Genomic DNA, 20,837 nt, shown 5'->3' with positions numbered 1-20,837 from the left:
TTTAGATGAATCTAATAGTTCTTAAAGATGGTGCATGGTAGACCACCTATAAAGGTGGTCCACAATAGCATTTGTATTTCTATAAATAACTTTGTCAATACCTAATATTGAGGGATTCTAATTTGTAATTTGACAATATATCAATTCATGAGGCTGAGATTTTCTCAAGCTAATTCAAATAAATCAACTGTAACAGTACAAGTACAGAGCATACGAACAATACCGAAACTTTAACTTTCTTATCACGAAATGCCATTTCAGACATCAACTCATAAACAATAGGGTTCTGTTCTATTCCTTCCATGCACATACCAACACCTACCTGCAAAATAATTAACAAAATTTTAAAAATCAAAATGTCATTAATCAAGAAACATAATCGCTCAATGTTTTCTTTTCTTTTTTCCAGCTAACATCTGAAGATATTTTATGTTAAGACAACAAAATGAAGAATAGATATTCATTGTTGGATAGTCGCCATATTTGCAGTCACCACTAGTCCATCTTAGTTGCGACCTCTTTTGGGATTATAGGAGTATACTTAATCGTTGTAATATTTTCTTTTTAGCTAAAGCTGTAAGTCTAACTTCTCAGTTTCCCATTTCTCCGTTGATGCTTACTGTGATGCTGACTAGGTATCTGATCCGGATGACAGAACCTAATTTGGTCTCCTGGTGGTCAAAAAAGCAGACAGTTGTGGCCAGATCCAGTACAGAAGCAGAATATCAAAGTCTAGCCTTGGCCACAGGTGAAGACGTGAAGTTACTTAGATTCAGTCTCTCCTAGCTGAACTAAAAGTCCCTCATGCTCCACCTGTTATCTTCTGTGACAACTTAAGCACAGTAGCCTTGGCTTATAATCCAGTTTTGCACTCAAGGGCAAAAGCACGTAGAGCTTGACTTGTTCTTTGTTTGTGAAAAGGTTATTGGGAAACATCTTCAGGTGGTTCATATTCCAGTTGCTGATCAAAGAGCAGATATTTTTACCAAGGCTCTCACCTCTTCTAATTTCACTACATACAGGACCAAGCTCAGAGTGGTTGAAAAGCAGTCTGCCAACCACTCCTCAGCTTGCAGAGGGTATAGGAGTATACTTACTCATTGTAATGTTTTCTTTTTAGCTAAAGCTGTAAGTCTGATTATAGTTAGTAGTTAGACAGTTAATGGTTAGTCTGATAGTTAGGACAGCTGTGTTGCAAATCTCACTAACTAACTCAGGTTAGTTGGCAATTACAGTTGTGTAACTGCTATATAAACTGAACTGTAATCAGTTTTCAGTTGTGTTGAATTTCCTCAATAAGAAATCACTTTACTCTCTAAATCCATTAGGGATTGCCTTATTTGTAGCCTCAAGTGTAGTGGTTTAGTCCCACATCGCTAGGAGATATGGCTTAACTACAACTTATAAAACTTGGTGAGTCCTCACTGCATGTGTGAGTATTGTATAAGAGACCAGTTCTCCGACTCAGGCAGTTGCTTAGGTGCTTAGCACTCTGTTTAGTTAGTTATGCAACTATCACTATGACAATTGTACCTTTTACCTCTATAAACAGTTCTCTGTATGTCTTGTAACCGGCTATTCATTCATCAATAAAACAACAGTTTTATCTTTTCTAGTTGTCTCTCTGCATCATTAGCACCTTACAAGCCGATTTTGTGGGATTGAGTTAGGCCCTAAGCTCAAATTCAAAGATGGTACATAGCCTCAGCCTCAAGAGTAGTGGTTTAGTCCCACGTCAACTAGAGATATGACTTAGAGCTTATAAAGTTTGGGCAGTCCTCACCTTACAAACAGGGTTTGTAGGGTTGAATTAGGCCCTAAGCCCAAATTCTAAGGAGTCATGTAATATGCGCGAGAAAGAGATAGGTTTTATCAGCATTGCTTGTGCCATTTAGGCTTCTAAGTTCTAACAAATAAAAACTCAAACTATTGTTGATATCTGTGTATTTGTGATACAGGAAATATTGAAAGTACCATTGTTGAGTTTGCACTGACACGAGCATCAACAGGCCCTGAAGAAATTGAATCCAGAGTGCCATACATTTCAATATTGCCACCAAAGTTATGTAGCATGCACCTGAAGCAAGTAAGATTGAGAATGCATAATTCTTTAGAATATTGTGTTTCTTTATAGAATTTAGTAACAAGAGCTAACAAAGTGTTAATTACCAGATATAAGGAGTACCATAAAACTGAAAGGAATTTTTCCATATTGGTTTTACATCAGCAAATAGATCAAGAACAATCATCTTCCCAAATGGAACAGAATGTAAAAGTGCCTGCAAATATTATCACGCATAGTAAAAAAATATCAATTTGAAGCAGCATTGGCAATTTGGCATTAAAAAGCATTACCATGTAGACTGCTACAGGGCAGAATATGGAAAACAAAGATTTATAATGCAGAGTATGCTACATGAGTATCTAGAATGGGATCCTAATACTACCACCACATTGGAATTAGAAGTCAATGATCATTTTGCCAAAATGCTTTAGTAACTGCAGAAAATGTTGAAAATGTCAAACTCAGAAATTGGGGTGAAAACTGTGTGTTCTCCTTTGGAGAATTCTCATTTAAATAGTATGATACAATTTGATTTCTAGCCTTGAAGTTTGCTAAAAAACTATAAATGGTAACCTACAGCTGGGGTAACTAATTAAGGATATAATTACACAATTACAGTGATACAATCATGCAAGATATACTGGTTTAAAAGGACCAACAAATCTGCACAAATAATGCCAAATAATCTGCCTATCAATTCTATTGACAGAGAATAATAATATAATATTCTGATTCTATTAGTAATAGTGGTTTATAGGAACATAACCTTTGATTTAGAATAAACAGAATATCCTCTATTTATTTGTAATTATAAGAGTATCACATTACTCACAGTGTATATTTTACTTCTAATAGTTAACTGATAGACTAACCACTAGTAGTTAGTCTGGTTTCAGTTAGTAGTTTAGAGTGTTAGTGTATGACAGCTATGTGACTGTTGTGCCAACTAACTTAGGTTAGTTGACAGTTAGTTCAGCTATATTGATGCGCCCAGAAAATGGAAATAAGAAAAAGAGTAGAATCTGGCCAACTCTAGGTTGATAAGTAGAAACGCCACAACCTAAAGTAACCCAATTGAATTCGCCACACTCTAGAAAAGAAGAAATTGAGAGTGATAAGAATTCGGATAATTTGCCACTAAGTTAAAAACTTACTTAGATAAGAATTGGAAACAATTGTAATAAGCAATGTAAATAAATTACACTCAATTGATTTGGAATCTGAGTACATGGTGCCTTTTGTAGAAAAGATTCACTAAGTAATCATAAATATCCACTAAAGTAGTGGGCAGACTTTTTCTTTTTCAGCAAACATAATATTATATATTAATTGAGTACCAGAGGTACTGAAAATACAAATAGCAGTCCAGATTTGGTCCCAAGACAATTAGTTTTCTTTGAACCAATCTGAAATATCATTTAGGTTATACAGAAATCTGCACTAATATTCTATCCTATTCTATTTAGGAACCCTGCTCTAATGTTGGAAGACCAGTAATTATAGTGAGTATTAAAATCCTTCTCCAAATTTGTGAGCCACGTCCATAGTAAGAAAATTGCATCATCTAGGATTCCGTTGGCATTGTATGAGCCATTTGAGAAGATAATAGTGTTCTTGTGCTTCCAAATGTTCCATGTCAGTGCCATCCACCACCATTTCCATCTACTAGACCTCATTCCCTCTGTCACTCCATAAATGTGTTGGAAAAAGTGGTGCCTTGGATGGTTTGGGAAGGCACCCAACAAGTTCACCCAAGATAAAGATTCCCACCATATTGGAATGATCTTGCTGCACAAGAAGAATAGGTGACCTGCGCTCTCCTCCTTAACTCCGCAGAATGGACATCCTGAATCTCCAAGCTGAATTTGTCGCCTCCGCAAGTTTACTCTAGTTGGTAGTCTATCTCTGATTAGTCTCCATGCAAATATAACAATTTTAGATGGAAGCTTGATCCCACAGCTCCTCAAATGCTCCATCTTGTTGTTGTTCAGCTATTTCCCCCGAAACACATAATAGGCAAATTTGGCCGTGTATTGCCCACTCGGGTCTGCATTCCACACCCACTGATCACCTTTGTGAGGCTGAATTGGGTGGCGTGCAACATCTAATAAGAATGACACCCCCAAATGTACTTCGCTATCAAACAGTGGTCTTCTCCACCTAAAGTTCCATTCCCAACCTGCATCTTTGAAGACCCCCATATGCTGTATACTTTGGTGTTGCTGAGTAGAAATGCTATACAACCTAGGGAATCTTGCAAGTAACGACTCCTCTCCCCCCATCCATACGTCCTCCCAAAATTTAAACTTATCCCCACAACCAACCCTCCATGCTGTTGTATTCTTCATTATCGCTCCATGATGCGAGTGATTAAGCACGAGCTTTAGATCCCTCCACCATACCGATTCACCCTTCCCTCTAGTTATTTCGCTTAAACCCCTCCAGCCCACATACTTCGATTCTAGTACCCTAGCCCACAGCTCTCCTTGGCTATGAAACAGGTTCCATTTCCACTTACCCAGCAATGATAGATTGAATGAGTTAATGGGCAAACTTAGTGGGCTAGTAAAACAGCAAAATACATTAAATGGCAATAAAAACAAAGTGCTCTGCTAAAAATTATTAAAGCTTCACGTTTATTAGAGTATGTACAAAAGAGTTGCAGTATTCAACTGCACTCTTAGTTAAAGGGAGTTAGTTAAAAGATAGTTTGGAAGCTTGTTAGTCTTCCTAGTTAGTTCAAAGTTAGCTACAAACAGTTTCAGTAACTGTTTTATATATATATATATATATCTTTGTAACACAATATTCACTGGCCAAATATATTTTTCCTTTCTTGATTCTTGAGTTTTCCTCTCTCTCAAACTCTCTCTAATCTTCTTTTATGATACTGTTTAGTTTCTAATAATGTTTATTAATGATAAAAAAGTGCTCCATGCACCCCATCAGATTTGTCCTTTGGTCTTCTTCCAAAATGCTTCAATTCCAGCCCAAAATAGCTATTGGGCCAATGGGCCCAAGTATGGACACTTCAGCACCTTTTTCTTTACATTTATTCATAACTTAGCAATGTAACCCAACCCATTATTGTTTTCTCCTTCAAAGAAACTAAGGACTCCATTGTTTTTGTTCTTACGCGTGTTATTGGGCCAATTGGAGAAATGGACTTCTCTAGCACTTCTTCGTCAGAATCCATGATCTCATCATATATAAATAGTCTTGTAACTACATTACAGATTGGGTTGAATAATATCTTCTTTCTCAATTGCAACTCTTCTCTTCTCTCAAATTCCCTCAACCTCTATTATGGTATCAGAGCTTAGGTCAAAAACCTAGCTTTTGTTCATGGCTTCCACATCAATTCCTAATTCTCCTCCTTCCTCCCCTCCTCCTCCACCGCCTCCTCTGCCGGCAAGCACTTCAAAGACCTTCACACACTCTATCTCTCAGAAGCTGCATGCGAAGAATAATCTTCTCTGGATTCAACATGTTGAACCTGTTATCTGAAGTCATCATCTTGAAGGTTTTCTTATTATAGGAGTATTCTTACTGTGTACTTGTTATTTTTCTTTCTTAGCCTAACTACTGTTATTTTTCAGTTAGTAATAGTTAGTTTAGTAGTTAGGACAGTTGTGTAACAGCTGTCACTAACTAACTCTAGTTAGTTGGCAGTTACCCTACTGTACCCACTATATAAACCAAAGTGTAAACTGTTTTCTGTTTGGGTTGAATAGTAACAACTTTTCACCTCAGTGCATCTTTCCTTTTTCTCTCTCTGTTTCCTTTATGGTATCATTGAGCTAGTTTTTCGATCCCCATTTATTCCTCTTCATGGCTTCTGCTTCTGAAGAAATTCTGACACCAATTTCCGCAGAAACACCAGTCGCCGTCGCATCTTCCACCGCAACTACAAAGGATTTTTCACATTCGATATTGGAGAAACTCAAGAAGTCCAATTATCTGTTACGGTGTCAACAGGTTGAACCTGCGATTAAAAGACATCGTCTTCATTATCTTCTCACCAATCCACAGATTCCACTGCGCTATGCGACGCTTGCCGATCGTGATGCTGGAAAAACTTCACCTGAGTTTCTGCTTTGAGAACAACAGGATTAGCTCTTGCTTTCGCGCATCTCTGGGACAAGCTTCATTCACATTTTCAGTCTATCATTCGTGGAAAGAAGAAACAGCTTTGCGGCGATCTTTGAAATATTTATCTTGACAATCGCTCAAGTTCTGAATACCTTCTTCAAGTTTTGTTGTAAAATAAGCATAACTCACAAAATAAAGGGAGATGAATGCACATTTTTTTATTGAATGATCATCTGTTTAAATACAGATTTGTAGTAACTGAAAGAAACAACAATAACTGACTTCCTAAACAATAACAAACCACTAACATAACAGCTACTAAGTAACAGAAAATAAAATAACTAATTCTAAAGACTTGGTCAAACAATTAGTAGAAAATAACAAACTAATAGGCAACTGCTGATACATGTTCAACAAGTTCAGACCTAGATCAATTCTCTGTCGCCTATTGGAGAAGTAGTTCCAGTCAGTGAGCATGTTGATATAGTTCTTGATGGCTTACTAATGAATTTGAGTCGCTGGCTACTCTTATTAGTTGCAGGTTTGAGGCTCTTACCATTGATGACGTAGAGACTCTCCTTCTCCCTCATGAAACACGTATTGATAAGACTCGCAAGCAATTGCTTGCTTCTATCAATCTCACAGAAGCTGTTAAACCTAATTATACCCCCAATTCCTCTCAGTAAATGTTTCCTAACACCACTGGTACTCCAGACCCACAAGCAAATGTTGCTCAGGCTCAGAATAGTGTTACTTAGAGCAGTGATTCAACATATTCCTATAATGGGAGTAATCGCTTTCTCAACAATGATCGTGGTGGTGGACGAAATTTTTCTCGTGGTGGCCGTGGTGGTGGTCACGGCTATAGAAATGGTGATGGCCAAGGAGGTAGAGGTCGTTACAAATACAATCATGATGCCTCTTATTGTTACTACAGACATAATGACAATTATGTCCCTACACAACCCATGAACTATCCAATTCAGCCAAATCACTACCCTAATACCCTCACCAGTACCCCAATCAGTACCCTAACCAGTCTCAATATCAGATGTTACCCCCTCCTAGCCATTATCCCAATCAGTACCCTAACCAGTATCATAACCAGTACCCTAGCCAGCCTCATTACAATCACCCTCAAGCACCTGCTCCACAAGCCCATTCACAAACCCACCCACCTGCTTCCCATCATGTCACAAATCTCCCTCAAAATATTCACCAGACTACACCCTTTGAAGGACTAGACCAAATCACCATTGGTAATGGTCAGGGATTGAGCATCAATTCCTCAGGTGAATCATCTTTCCAGTCTCCTTTTAATCCTAAATTTCCTCTTATTTATAATAATCTTTTGTTTGTCCCTGTAGAAACTCTAGAGAGAGAAAAAGAGATTTGTATATCTCATTTTAGAATATGCAAAAGCCACTGAGATCTCTTACAAGAACAGTACTTATACTGTTGAGATTCAGTTGAGAATTAGTTGTAACTGAAAAGTAACTAAAGCTAACTGTTAATTAACTACAGTAGTAAACTCAACTGAGTTAGTTACTCATATACACTTACAGTCCCTTCCATAACCAAAAATTTGATGAGTGAGTCAATTTTGCAAAAAGATAATTCTGTGTTTTTTGAGTTTCATCCTGAATTTTGTTTGTTAAATCTCAGGTCTCTAAGGAAGTTCTTCTTAAGGGATTGGTTGGTTAAGATGGCCTTTACCAATTCCCAGCTTTGCTTCAATTAACTAAACAGCAACTTCAGTCTTCTTTCACTGTCAATACCATGTCAAGAGCATCTTCTTCCGACTCTGTTTCACCTTCTGTAAACAGAATCAATAATGTCTCTGCTGTAAATACAGTTTCTATAGTACTGTTTCTTTTGCCACTTGGCATTCCAGATTAGGTCATCCTAATGCTGATGTTATGAAACTTGTATTCAAACTTTGTAATCTACCTCTTATCAATAAAACAAGTTCTGACTTTTGTTCCCATTGTTGCATTGGCAAATCTCATAACTTCCCTCCTCTCCCTCTCTTACTGTGTATTCAACTCCTTTTGAACTCATTTACACTGTTTATAAATACTATGTAACTTCTGTTGATGCTCACACTTGTTTCACTTGGTTGTACTTGTTGAAAAATAAATCAGAGACACTACCTATCTTTAAACAGTTTCAAACTATGGTGAAAACTCAATTTAATTTGCCTATTAAAGCTGTCTAGTCTGATTGGGGAGGGGAATACAGACCTTTTACTAAGTATCTTGCAGAGCTTGGTATTATTCATAGACTCATATGCCCTCATACACACCACCAAAATGGTCTGGTAGAAAGGAAGCACGGACATATAGTGGAAACAGCCTTGACTATGTTATCTCAAGCTTAGACCTTGGAATATTGGGATCATGCTGTCATTTCCAGTGTTTACTTAATCAAGAGGCTTCCTTCAACAGCTATTCAGAATGAAGTACCTTTCCAAAGGCTGTACAAAAGACTCCCAGATTACAAATTTCTCAAGATTTTTTGTTGTGCTTGCTTTCCCCTCCTCAGACCCTATAATCAGCACAAGCTACAACCAAGATCTCAGGAAGGTTACTCACTTTCTCATAAAGGCTATAAGTGTCTTGCAGCAGATGGCAGAATCTACATCTCCAAAGATGAATAAAGGAGATTGTCTACATGTCTCAAACCCCTGGTTTCCACCAATCAAATTCCTCTATGGTCTGCAAGCTGAATAAAGCTTTGTATGGGCTTAAACAAGCCCCAAGACAGTGGTTTGAGAGGCTGCAATCTACTCCAATTCACTTTGGTTTTGTTGCTAGTAAGTGTGCCCCTCTCTTTTTTGTGTACAAGACCGCATCTCACAGTGTATGTTCTAGTCTATGTGGATGATATCACCCTTACTGGCAGTTCCACTAAGCTGATTTAGCACCTAAAATCTCAGCTTAATTCTAAATTTTCTCTTAAAACAACTTGGTCTGCTAGACTACTTTCTGGGAATTGATGTTAAGACACTTCCTGACAAGTCATTACTCCTCACTCAGAGTAATATATCCGAGATTTGTTGCAGAAAATAAATATGGCAGAGGCTCAGCCTATTTCTTCACCTATGGCTTCCAGCTGCAAGCTCACTAAAACAGGCTCAGATCTCTTTTCTGACCCTACTTTATACAAATCTGTTGTGGGTGCTTTACAGTATTTGACTATCACTAGGCCTGAGATAAGCTACACAGTAAACAAAGTCTGCAAACTTATGGTCAACCCTTTAGATTCTCACTGGATTGCAGTGAAAAGAATCCTAAGATAATTGAAGGGTACAGAGCAGCATGGTCTTCACCTTAAACCTGCTGTTTTGGGGCAACCATACACTCTTGGAGCCCTCTGTGATGCAGATTGGGCATCTGATATTGATGACAGAAGGTCTACTTCTGGGGTAGCTATCTACTTTCGTCCTAGTCTCATATCATGGTGGTCCCACAAGCAGCAAGTTGTTGCAAGGTCCAGTATAGAGGCAGAATATCGAAGTTTATCCCAGACTGCTGCAGAGATATCTTGCATTCAGACCCTCTTGACTGAATTGAAAGTTTCCTTCAGCACCCCTATTGTCTTCTATGAAAATCAAAATGCAGTGGCTATAGCTCATAATCCAGTCCTTCATTCACAAACCAAGCATATGAAAATTGATGTCTTCTTTGTTAGGAAAAAAGTTTTGACAAGGCAGCTAGTTGTTCATCATATCCCTGCTCTTGATCAGTGGGCAGATGCACTCACCAGGCCACTCTTGCCAAACAGATTCATGTTTCTAAGAGCCAAACTCAATGTGCTTGAGACTTCCTCAAAGTCTCACCCACCTTGAGTTTGAGGGGGGTATTAGAGTATTGTACAGAGAGTAGCAGTATTCAACTGCATTCTCAGCTAAGTGTGTTAATTAGGTTAGTTAGTAGGTTAGTTATTGGCAGCTGTCATAACTAACTATCTCGGCCTATATATCAAGTTGTAACACAAAGTTCAGTGCCAAATGATATTTTCACTTCTCATTTCTGAAGTTTTTCTCTCTCAAAATATCTTTTATTACATTCTGTTACAATTCTGTTAATCAGGAAATGATATTTCGACCATTTGTGGGCTGCACAAATGAATTGCATATATGACATGTAAAGTGGATTAAGCTTTGTAGGGCCCATCTACTCAAGAAAACAAAAGATATCTGGTCAGTTTCTGAATTCCATACTTTCATTTGAGGTGGCTTCCAAAATGATGAGTCAGAGTAGAAGAGCCAGCCCTGCAAATTCATTTATATATTTGTCAGCTACAAGTCACTGTATAAAGGCACCAAAATATTCATGAAAAGAAATGGAAAAAGAGGATAATTGTAACTCTTCAGCTATTTAAAGCAACTTCAACAGTACAGCATAAAAACATCCACAGCAGAAGAAACGAAAAGAGATTCAATCATTTGATTGTGTTGAAAATTAAGTGTATCATGCCTGTGATTAGGGTACAGAGAGTATTTATGTTCTTTGCATTATATATAGAGAGAGAGGAGGGATCCACTTACTCCAAGAGTAACTCATCATCCTCACCATTCATTTTCTTGAGATTTAATGGTTAAAATTAGTTACTTATTACAACCATTAGATCTTAAGAAAATAAATGGTAAGGATGAGAGGCAACTCTAAAATAGTTCTCTTGGCATAAATGGATCTCCTCCCATATATATATATATATATATATATATATATATATATATATATATATATATATATATATATATATATATATATATATTACTGTTGAAAGGATTTACTGTAATGTGTTGTATGTTGTATGCATTGGATGACAACACTTAAGTCTTTATTAATAATAAGCAAATAGAATCACTATTGATTACATAAGATCTGTTGAAGAGAAAGAACAAAGGCATATTTAGACTGAAACCGTGTGTTTGAATACAGCATGGTTATGAGTTTGTTAGTCGTTTATGTTAGAGCTATTTAGAATAAAAGGGTTTTAGTATATATACAGGCTTGGTCCAAGTGATTTTATATGCTTAACCTAGTATTAAAAATATTATATAACATTAAAAATAGAAATCGTTTCAACTAGGTTAGACCATTGAACCTTGAACCAGTGTCTTCACCTGCTCAATCATCGGTTTCGGCCATGATTGCCTAGTACCTATGATGTATTTATTTATCCTCTTATAGTTTTGTCCATGATTTTCCAAGTTGGGATCTTATAAAATGAAAATGATTCGATAAAAAATGTCAAGAAAAACCTACAAGAAATTTACATAAAAATAACAAATAATATTTATTGTAAGATATCTGGAACAGGAGAATATAAGAAAGGTACTCCTGAAGATAATGGAGGCATCAAACTAGTCTATCTCTCTATCTTTGGGAGTTGAGGAATAAGGCTCCTCTAAATTGAGCCTGTTTATAAAGTGTACAAAGAAAGAGTGTATCCACCCTCCTTGGTTCAATTTAAAGTACAATATGATCTTTTAACCTACAAAATTAAAAGATGGATGTCCTTGTGTACTTTATACTTTATAGGCACACTTTAGAGCAGCTGTTTCTGGAATTGAGATTCTTATAAAATTTGAATTAGAGAACACATGGTATACAAGGAATCAAAAAGGAAACCAGAAGATCCCAAGTCAACTGAAACATACTTGCATTAACCAGACAGCATCCTTGTCACCTTTGGAAATCCCTTTATATACTGCAGCTCCAAGATTTGATATATATTCTGGATCATTGGTAGGTGGGGAGTTTTCATTGAACGTGTCACTGAAGTAAAAAAATATACTCTGTATGTCAGGAACAAAGATATTAAAAAAAAAACACTCCAGTCCAGTTACAACATTGCAACCAAATTGTCCAAGAGAAAATAAATAATGTAAAGTGTGGAGCATAAGTGAGTCTACCAGTTGTAAATGTCCGTTACATCCCCATATTCTGTAAAAAAATTTTAAAAAAAAGTCACAATTGAGGTAGATAGTGTGAAGGGGAAAAGGGGGAAAAAGCACAGAAGATTATAATCATCACTCAAGTATTCACCTTAAAAATAAAAGAAAGTGATAGATCCAAGTATTCACTCTGGTATAATAGGAAACAGTATAGAGCAATGCTCTAATTAAGTCATTATAGTAATGGAAGTAGAGAGTAGCAGAGGTAAGACACAAAACAAAAGAAAAACACAGAGAACCTATACTCTGCCTCAAGATCTAAGCCTCTGAGAAATCCATCTACATATTCAATACTCCCCCTTCATCCCTCCCTCCACCATACTCACACCTCATGCTTCCCATAGCCACCTATGAATTGTGTTAGACTCCTCCCTTTCCCCTTAACAGGTTTCAACACAATTCAATGACTGCCCCTTCCATTCCTGTCTCTCCTTTCTCTGGTCAACATGAACCAAAGGCTCACCATGCTCAGCAATCCCAGCAATGTGGTGCCCATTAATATCCACATGAACAAGTATTGGAAAGCCGCCTTAATTGCTGTCTCCCCTAACCCACTGTAGTTGCGACTTCTTCGAAGTTGCCTTAATTGCAGCTGCCTCAAGAGTGGTAGTGATATGGCCCCTAAAGAGACCACAACTAAGGGGGGTCACAATTACTATGACTTTCCAACACTCCTCCTCATACCTAGGACTTCTAGCCTAGAGCGTGGCAAATTCAGGTGGCCCAGCAGTGGCTCTAGGATAGGCTCTAATACCATATCTTAGAATGTGGGGTTTAGACCTAAGTTAACCCTACAAAACCGGCTTTTAAGGTGAGGGTTGCCTCCCACTTATATACTTTAACTTGGTCATATCTCTAGTTGATGTAGGACTAAACCACCACTCTTGATGTTGCAATTAAGGCAACCCAATAGAGGACCGCAAGGCAGCTCCTAAAGAGGCTGCAACTAAGGGGGATCTCAATTAAGGCAGCTTTCCAACACTCCCCCTCACATCCAAGGCTTCCAGCTTGGAGCATGGCAAATGCAGGTGGTCCACAATGAAACTAGAATAGGCACTGATACCATCTTAAAATATGAGTTTGGGTTTAACTCAACCATATCAAACCAACTTGTAAGGTGAAAATTGTCCCTCCACTTATATACATCATTTAAAAAAGGGAAGGAAAAAAAAGAGAAATCAAGCACACCTTTGATTTGCTTCCTTATAAAAGCCTCCCCTATTTCAACAAATAAAGGATCAGATGGATCAAGAAGGTATGTACAGCACCAACGAGGATCACCGTCAACAGTGTTCCTAGAAGCAAGAATAATGAAATACCTCAGATGGTAAATACATGGTAGAGATGAAGCTTTAAAACTTAAAAAGGTCTTATCAGCAACAATCCAAAACAAGCCAGTGTGCAGTTCATTATCGTATTGTTGATAGTATGTGCTTTTATCCTAAAATAACGATTACAGAAGATTTAAGTAGTTAAGATTGAGATCAGATTATTCAAATCTGGTTTTATTTTATTCTCCTTTATTCTAGAAGATTTAAGTAGTTAAGATTGAGATCAGATTATTCAAATCTGGTTTTATTTTATTCTCCCTTTTCAAATCTGGTTTTATTTTATTCTCCTTTATTCTGCTTATTGTGTAATGTTGTGTGTCTTGGATGACCCACTAATCCTTTATTTATAATGAGCAAATAGGATCTACATTAATTACATAGACTCAATCTAATCTAAGTAATAATGAACAAATCCCTAATTGTTCTCTAATGATAATTAAGAGAATAATATATTATAGAAAAATGAACTGTATTTTTCTATATTTGAAAAAAGGTACTATGGTGTGTATAAATAGGGTTACAAGACTTTTTTTTTTTGGAAGGCAAAAATATATATTATTGATATGAATCATAGCAGTACCAGAGGTACTGTTGAAGTACATGGATACAAGACACTTAGTGTGTCGCCTTCCAACATAAATAACTACCCAACAGTAATCTCACTACATAGGATAAATATATCCAGCCCACTACATAGGATAAATATACGCAGCCCATATTAACTAAAATATTCCACCAGGTTAGAAGACCATTGATTGAAAGAAATACTAAAGTTTTTCTCTCTGGTCTGTAACCAAGACCATATGAGGAATAAGGCATCATCCATCACTTTAGAAGGTTGAAAGTGATTGCCCTCGAATACCAATTGGTTCCTATGCTGCCATATAGAGCTAGTCAATGCTACCCACCATCCATATCGATGAGATTGGTTTTGCCCTGCAAAAAAGCCCTCACAAAATTGAGCAAAATGAGATGCTGGAGAAGGTGTAATGGGGCCAACCATCTGGTTCCATCTCATGGATTCCCACCAAAGCCCTGTGGTCAATTTACAATTGAAGAACAAGTGATCCACCTCCTCTTGAGCATTCCCACATAGAGGGAATGAATTATCCTGAATCAGCACATTTCTTCTAAGGAGATTTCCTCTAGTGGGTAATCTATTTAAAATAAGTCTCCAAGAGAAAATCGCAGCCCTTGGGGGTATATTCAGCTTCCAAATAGTCTTTAAGATGTTAGCCTCTGGAATTTGATTGCTGGTCATCAATAATCTGTAGGCTGACTTAGTAGAATATATACCACTAGGATCAGCTTTCCAGACCCTAATATCCTGCATATGAGGCTGAATTTGTATATCATTAATTGCTTCCATAAAAATCAGGAACCAAAATCCCTATGATTGTTGCAACTAAGAAAGGAAATAAATAATAGCAAATCCTAATTATAGCTGTACAATCAGAATCGTATGATTCTGTCTAATTTCCACAATCATCTACATATATAATTCTAACACTCCCCCTCAAGCTCAAGCATGAATGTCACAAATCGAGCTTGTTACAAATATGGTCAACCAAATAGAAACTAAAGGTGGTTCGAGTCATGTGGTTGTGCCGGATAAACATGGTTCCACAGCAGCCAATGAAGGCCTGCAGTGATGATGGAGACCAGTATGACGCTCGCCAGAGATGTGTCACGCGTCAATTCACGCGATAGGGCCCTACGTGGGGCCCCGTGCAGTGGTGTTTTGAGTTGGCTGTGCACGTGGACGGCATGGTGTTCTTCGGCAAGGTCACTGAAAAAGCTTCCGAAAATTCAAAAACAGATCTTCAAAGAAGGAGAGAAGGGTCCCCGGAGCACTGGAACGTGGAAACATCAATCTAATCTGAGTAATAATGAACAAATCCCTATACCAGCAGCTGCTGGTCCTTTACCATCTTCTCAACCAGAGGTCTCTTCCACTGCAGCACCAGCTCCCTCATCCTCCCCTGTGATATCTGCTTCAGCACCCACTGCAGAATCACTTCCCTTGCTGGCCAGACCTGACAATACTCACTCCATGTGTACAAGGGCAAAAGCTGGCATTGTAAAACCTAGGATCCAACCAACTTTGCTTCTCACTCATGCTGAACCCAAGTCAACTAAGTCATCCCTCTTTACAATCCTACTTGACATGCAGCTATGAAGGCAGAATATGATGCTCTTATTCACAATGGCACTTGGACACTTGTAGACATACCTTCCTCAAGGTCTCCCATTGGTTGAAAATGGGTGTTTAGGGTCAAAAAGAACCCTGATGGGACAGTCAGCAAGTATAAAGCCAGGCTTGTTGACAAAGGCTTTCATTAGAGGCTTGGTTATGATTACAATGAGACCTTTTCACCTGTAATCAAACCAGTCACTGTAAAAATCTTTCTGACACTTGCTATCACTCACAAATGGAAACTTCAGTCGCTAGATGTCAGCGATGCCTTTCTCAATGGCATTGTTCAGGAGGAAGTCTACAAGACTCAACCCCTAGCTTTGAGGACTCCAACAAACAGCTTGTTTGCAAGCTCAACAAAGTAATCTATGGACTTAAGCAAGCCCCAAGAGCTTGGTTTGACAAACTTAGAACTACTCTTCTTACCTTCAATTTTAAATCCAGTAAGTGTGATCCCTCCATTTGTGTATTCAGGCTCTACTACTGTGGTCTACATGCTGGTCTATGTGGATGACATTATTGTCACAGGAAATAATCCCACTTTCATCAATCTCTCGTATATAAACTCAATTCTGAGTCCTCTCAAGGATTTAGGAGATCTTGACTATTTCTGGGAATTGAGGTCAGCTCTCAAACTAATGAATTTCTTATACTTACTCAATCAAAGTACATTAGAGACCTATTGGAAAAGACTACTATGGATGAAGCCAATTCATTTTCTTATCCTATGGTTGGTGGCCGTAAGTCAACTAGTACAGGATATGAATCCTTTTCAGATCCCTCTCTCTATAGATCTGTTGTGGGTGCTCTCCAATATGCTACAGTTACGAGGCCAGAGATAAGTTTTTCAGTCAACAAAGTGTGCCAGTTTATGGGTAAACCTACTGAACAACACTGGATGGCTGTTAAAAGGATACTTAGGTATCTCAAAGGGACTATAAACTTTGGTTTGCATATGCAGCCTCGGCCTAACTTCTCAGTTTCCCATTTCTCTGTTCATGCTTATTGTGATGCTGACTGGGCATCTGATCCGGATGACAGAAGATCTTCTTCTGGTGCTGCCATCTTTCTAGGACCTAATTTGGTCTCCTGGTGGTCCAAAAAGCAGACAGTGGTGGCCAGATCCAGTACAGAAGCAGAATATCGAAGTCTAGCCTTGGCCACAGCTGAAGTTACTTGGATTTAGTCTCTCCTAGCTGAACTAAAAGTCCCTCATGCTCCACCTGTTATCTTCTGTGACAACTTAAGCACAGTAGCCTTGGCTCATAATCCAGTTTTGTACTCAAGCACAAAGCACATAGAGCTTGACTTGTTCTTTGTTCGTGAAAAGGTTATTGGGAAACATCTTCAGGTTGTTCATGTTCCAGCTGCTGATCAAAGAGCAGATATTCTCACTGAGGCTCTCACCCTTTCTAACTTCACTACATACGGGACCAAGCTCAGAGTGGTTGAAAAGCCTTCTGCCAACCACTCTGGAGCTTGCGGGGGGGTTATAGGAGTACACTTACTCGTTGTAATGTTTTCTTTTTAACTAAAGCTGTAAGTCTAACTATAGTTAGTAGTTAGACAGTTAATAGTTAGCCTGATAGTTAGGACATTTGTGTTATAGCTGTCACTAACTAACTCAGGTTAGTTGGCAGTTACAGTTGTGTAACTGCTATATAAACTGAATTGTAATCAGTTTTCAGTTGAGTTGAATTTCCTCAATAAGAAATCACTGTACTCTCTCTCTTCTCTAAATCCTTTATGTATTCTATCCTTTCTTGTATAACACTATAACCAAACGTCCATCTTAACATTTTCATTTCTGTTATTCCTACTTTTTCTCATGTTGCCCCTTTAAAGTTCAGCATTCACTACCATATAGTATAGTTGGACGTATAGTTGTACGATAAAACTTGTCTTTGAGTTTGATAGGTACTTTGCTATAAAAAATGGCTAAATTAAGAAAACAACTTAATTAACAACTAAAAACTAGAATTCAAATTTTTGAGGGACTAAACGTTAAGATTGAATTTTTTATTGGGACTAAACTGAATTTCAAAATTTTGAAAGGACTAAAAAGGCAGCGAAAACATTGTGCCACTTACTTTGGGTGCCACATGGCACTTCCATATAGTGCCACATGGCACTTCCATATAGTTCCACATGGTGCCCCAATGTGATGCATGTGTTTTGTTAATGTGAACATCTATTTACCACATCATCCCTTAACGGACTAATTTTAATATAGGGACTACAAATGTTGACAGAAAATTAAGAGAGGACTAAAAGCTGTCAAGATTTATGAGGGACTAAAAATTATAATTTGAGAAAGTTGAGGGACCAAAAAACTTAATTAACCCTATTTATTATTTAATTATGTTACTTTTAATTTGTTTTTTAAAGACTATTATTCTTTTAATTTTATTATTTGTTTTCTTTTTTATTATATTTTCATATTATACATTTTTAATTATAGAAAATTCCGAACTTTTTATTTATATTTTCCAATTCTGTTTTTATTTTTTATTTTATTAATTATGCTTTTTTAGTTCTATTATTCTTTCAATTCTACTATTTTTTATTTGTCTTTTAAATTATGGTTTTTAATTCTGTTATTCTTTCAATTTTTTTTAATTTATATTTTTTATTTTGTTAATTATGTTGTCTTATATATATAATAGAATATATTTATATATAATATGATTAAAAAAACATAATTAAAAGAATACAAGCGCACACACATATATATATATATAAAATATTTTTCTCTGTTTGCCATCCTTTGGCCATATGCCACAACACCATCCGCTATGGTCCACCATCGATAACACTGGTAAGTTAAGTGATTCATATCCATCAAATGTTAAATGCATATAGTTTTCTTAGGAACCACTATTTAGGAAGTCACACCCATTTACATTTTGCCTAGGAAATTGTCCTCACTTAGTCTATAATCAATTTCACATAAGCAACCCCCCCCACCCATCCATTCTCTTTGTATCTGCACACTTGTTTGGAATTCTTCAACTAAGTCATGCAATGAATGCAGCAAAAAGTAACACAAAAATATGACTGAAAAATAAACAATCATATAAAGGAGAAGTGAAATACCAGTCACCAAGTCTAGTTATTTTTGCCGAAGGGAATATCTTTGTCAAAGCAGCTGGAACATTCCCAGAGAAGGATGGCAGCACTAGAAAATAAAGAGTCAATGTTAAATCAGACCACTAAATTTAGAAAAAGTAGACAACATTTTACCCTCCATGAATTTGAAAATCACAAAGCATATATATGTGTGTGTGTGTGTGTGTGAGGGTGGGTGGGTGTGTGGGTGGGGTGGGGGGGAGCAAGCTACACCATTGGTGTACTTTAAGACAACCTCTAATTATAACTTGTTAGCGTACTCCAACTAAAAACAAGTGTGTGTAGGTTAGCAAACTCCACAAGCATTTGCTCAAGTACATGCACTTGTTTTTTAGTTAGAGTGCATCAGCAAGCTACACCGTCGGTGTATTTTATGATAACCTAACTAAAAAACGAGTGTGTTAGCAAATCCTTACACACGCACACACACGTGTGTGTGACATGTGTTGATATTTAACAGAATGAAACTCAAAAAACAAATCTACAGGTTTTATGGTGCAAGTATACCAGGAGTCATCCCCAGCTCCAGCATTCGAGAGATTATCTGTTTTTGTAACACCAATTGTTGATCTAACCAATTTTGAGATAAAGGCCCACCCCAGCTGTGAAATGATAAATCTCATTAGAAACCAAAGTACATTCAGTTCAAAAGTGTTATTAGATGATCTGAACCCAATCCCAAGAGTTAAGGATCAGCATGATTAGTAATTTTTTTGTAGTTTTCTCATGTAGCTCTGATTCCTTATTTTTGTTTAGTCACTCTTTCAATAAAGAGATTATGATAGGTGTTTCCTAAATTTTCATTAAACTGATTTTTTTTTCTTCTTTAGGAGACTTAATGCTAAAATTAAGGGAAAACAGTAGTAGTACCCAATATACAATTTCATTTCTTATGATTTGGGTATTGGATATTTGTAACATTAGAAGAATGCATTTCTTAATAGTGTCCCACCAGCCCTTTGAGTTTTAAAACAGAAACAAGGTCTGCAAACTTTAAATAATTTTGAAACTGTACCAAACTATAACTCTCTTCTTTTGTTTTCCTCTAAGCATTATGATTTTCATATTATTTTGTCAATGTATTAAATGTTCAGCATGGACACACTCTTTATAGTTTATACAATATGAAATATGAATGAAAAATGAATATGAAACACAAACAACTTAATTTGCAAGATCATTTCCTAGGCTTTTTCTATACAGATTAAAAACCAACAACAGGGTTTACATACTGCTTTTACCTACCCATGTAAATTTCCCATGCGAGCCCAAGCAAGGAAAGCAGGTCCACCAAAGAAATTATTCAAGTCTTTTGAACTTATGTTAAAATCCTACAATTAGAAGATATTAGTCAAGTAGCTATTGAAAGAGAACAAAATATTAAATAGCTGTAGTTGTTCTTATGAAAATAAATTATATCAACAAGAATCATGCAATGCATCTAAATTTGGTAGGCGATCAGCTAAAGATTCCCATAACTACATTGTGAGAGTTCAAAGTCAGTGGAAGAGTCATGTGTATTGTGAGCATATATGCTAGTATGCCCACACTGACTTCATATAATTCCTATATGTTATATAGCACATATACTTCTCCTGTTAATAATATTAATAACAATAATAATAGTGTGGTAGTAGTAGTAAGTAGGAAAAACATTGATTAGAGAGAAGAGGAAGAAAGAAGTCCAGGAGCATAGCACCACAAAGAAGCTAAGAGAACCACTTTATCCCAGATATGTGATGTTGGTTAGCATTGTCATCGAAACTTCTAGCATTTTATCAAATATTATTAATAGAACTTATTTTATCCAGGTCTCTCAAAAAGTCTGGGATATCAGTATATTCTTTTATGTTCAGTTTAGAGGAAGCAAGGAAAAGAGTCTCTACAATTCTCTGTACAAACTTATCTCTGGTACTTATATCAGGTGCACAATTTCAATGATAACACCGCACTATTCAGCAATTTCTGGTCCAGTTATCATAATCAACAACATATGCTAAAGGACATACCAAAGAAATACTTGTGCTCTATAATCCATCTAAGCATAAGCGCATG

At 36.9% G+C, this 20,837-nt stretch overlaps 1 protein-coding gene across 2 annotated transcripts in view; it reads right to left on the bottom strand.

Annotated features, from left to right (window-relative positions):
• LOC114370961 (alpha-N-acetylglucosaminidase) overlaps positions 1 to 20,837 on the bottom strand; it is a 41,328-nt gene that overhangs the window by 17,697 nt on the left and 2,794 nt on the right. For both annotated transcript variants that reach the window (XR_003657973.1, XM_028328360.1), the window contains exons 5-14: positions 20,028 to 20,113; positions 19,290 to 19,384; positions 18,750 to 18,831; positions 13,314 to 13,420; positions 12,084 to 12,114; positions 11,829 to 11,946; positions 10,383 to 10,433; positions 2,170 to 2,279; positions 1,975 to 2,077; positions 224 to 322 (exon numbers count right to left, since the gene is read on the bottom strand). Coding sequence is in view for 1 of the 2 variants with exons in the window: in XM_028328360.1 (XP_028184161.1) it covers positions 224 to 322; positions 1,975 to 2,077; positions 2,170 to 2,279; positions 10,383 to 10,433; positions 11,829 to 11,946; positions 12,084 to 12,114; positions 13,314 to 13,420; positions 18,750 to 18,831; positions 19,290 to 19,384; positions 20,028 to 20,113 (882 nt within the window). In the remaining variant the exon portion in view is untranslated. The remainder of the gene's footprint in view (positions 1 to 223; positions 323 to 1,974; positions 2,078 to 2,169; positions 2,280 to 10,382; positions 10,434 to 11,828; positions 11,947 to 12,083; positions 12,115 to 13,313; positions 13,421 to 18,749; positions 18,832 to 19,289; positions 19,385 to 20,027; positions 20,114 to 20,837) is intronic.

The sequence above is a fragment of the Glycine soja genome, chromosome 10 (genome assembly GCF_004193775.1).
Source record: "Glycine soja cultivar W05 chromosome 10, ASM419377v2, whole genome shotgun sequence".
NCBI lineage: Eukaryota > Viridiplantae > Streptophyta > Magnoliopsida > Fabales > Fabaceae > Glycine > Glycine soja.
The sequence above is the reverse complement of the archived record's forward strand: the minus strand, read 5'-3'. Positions and strand labels throughout refer to the sequence as shown.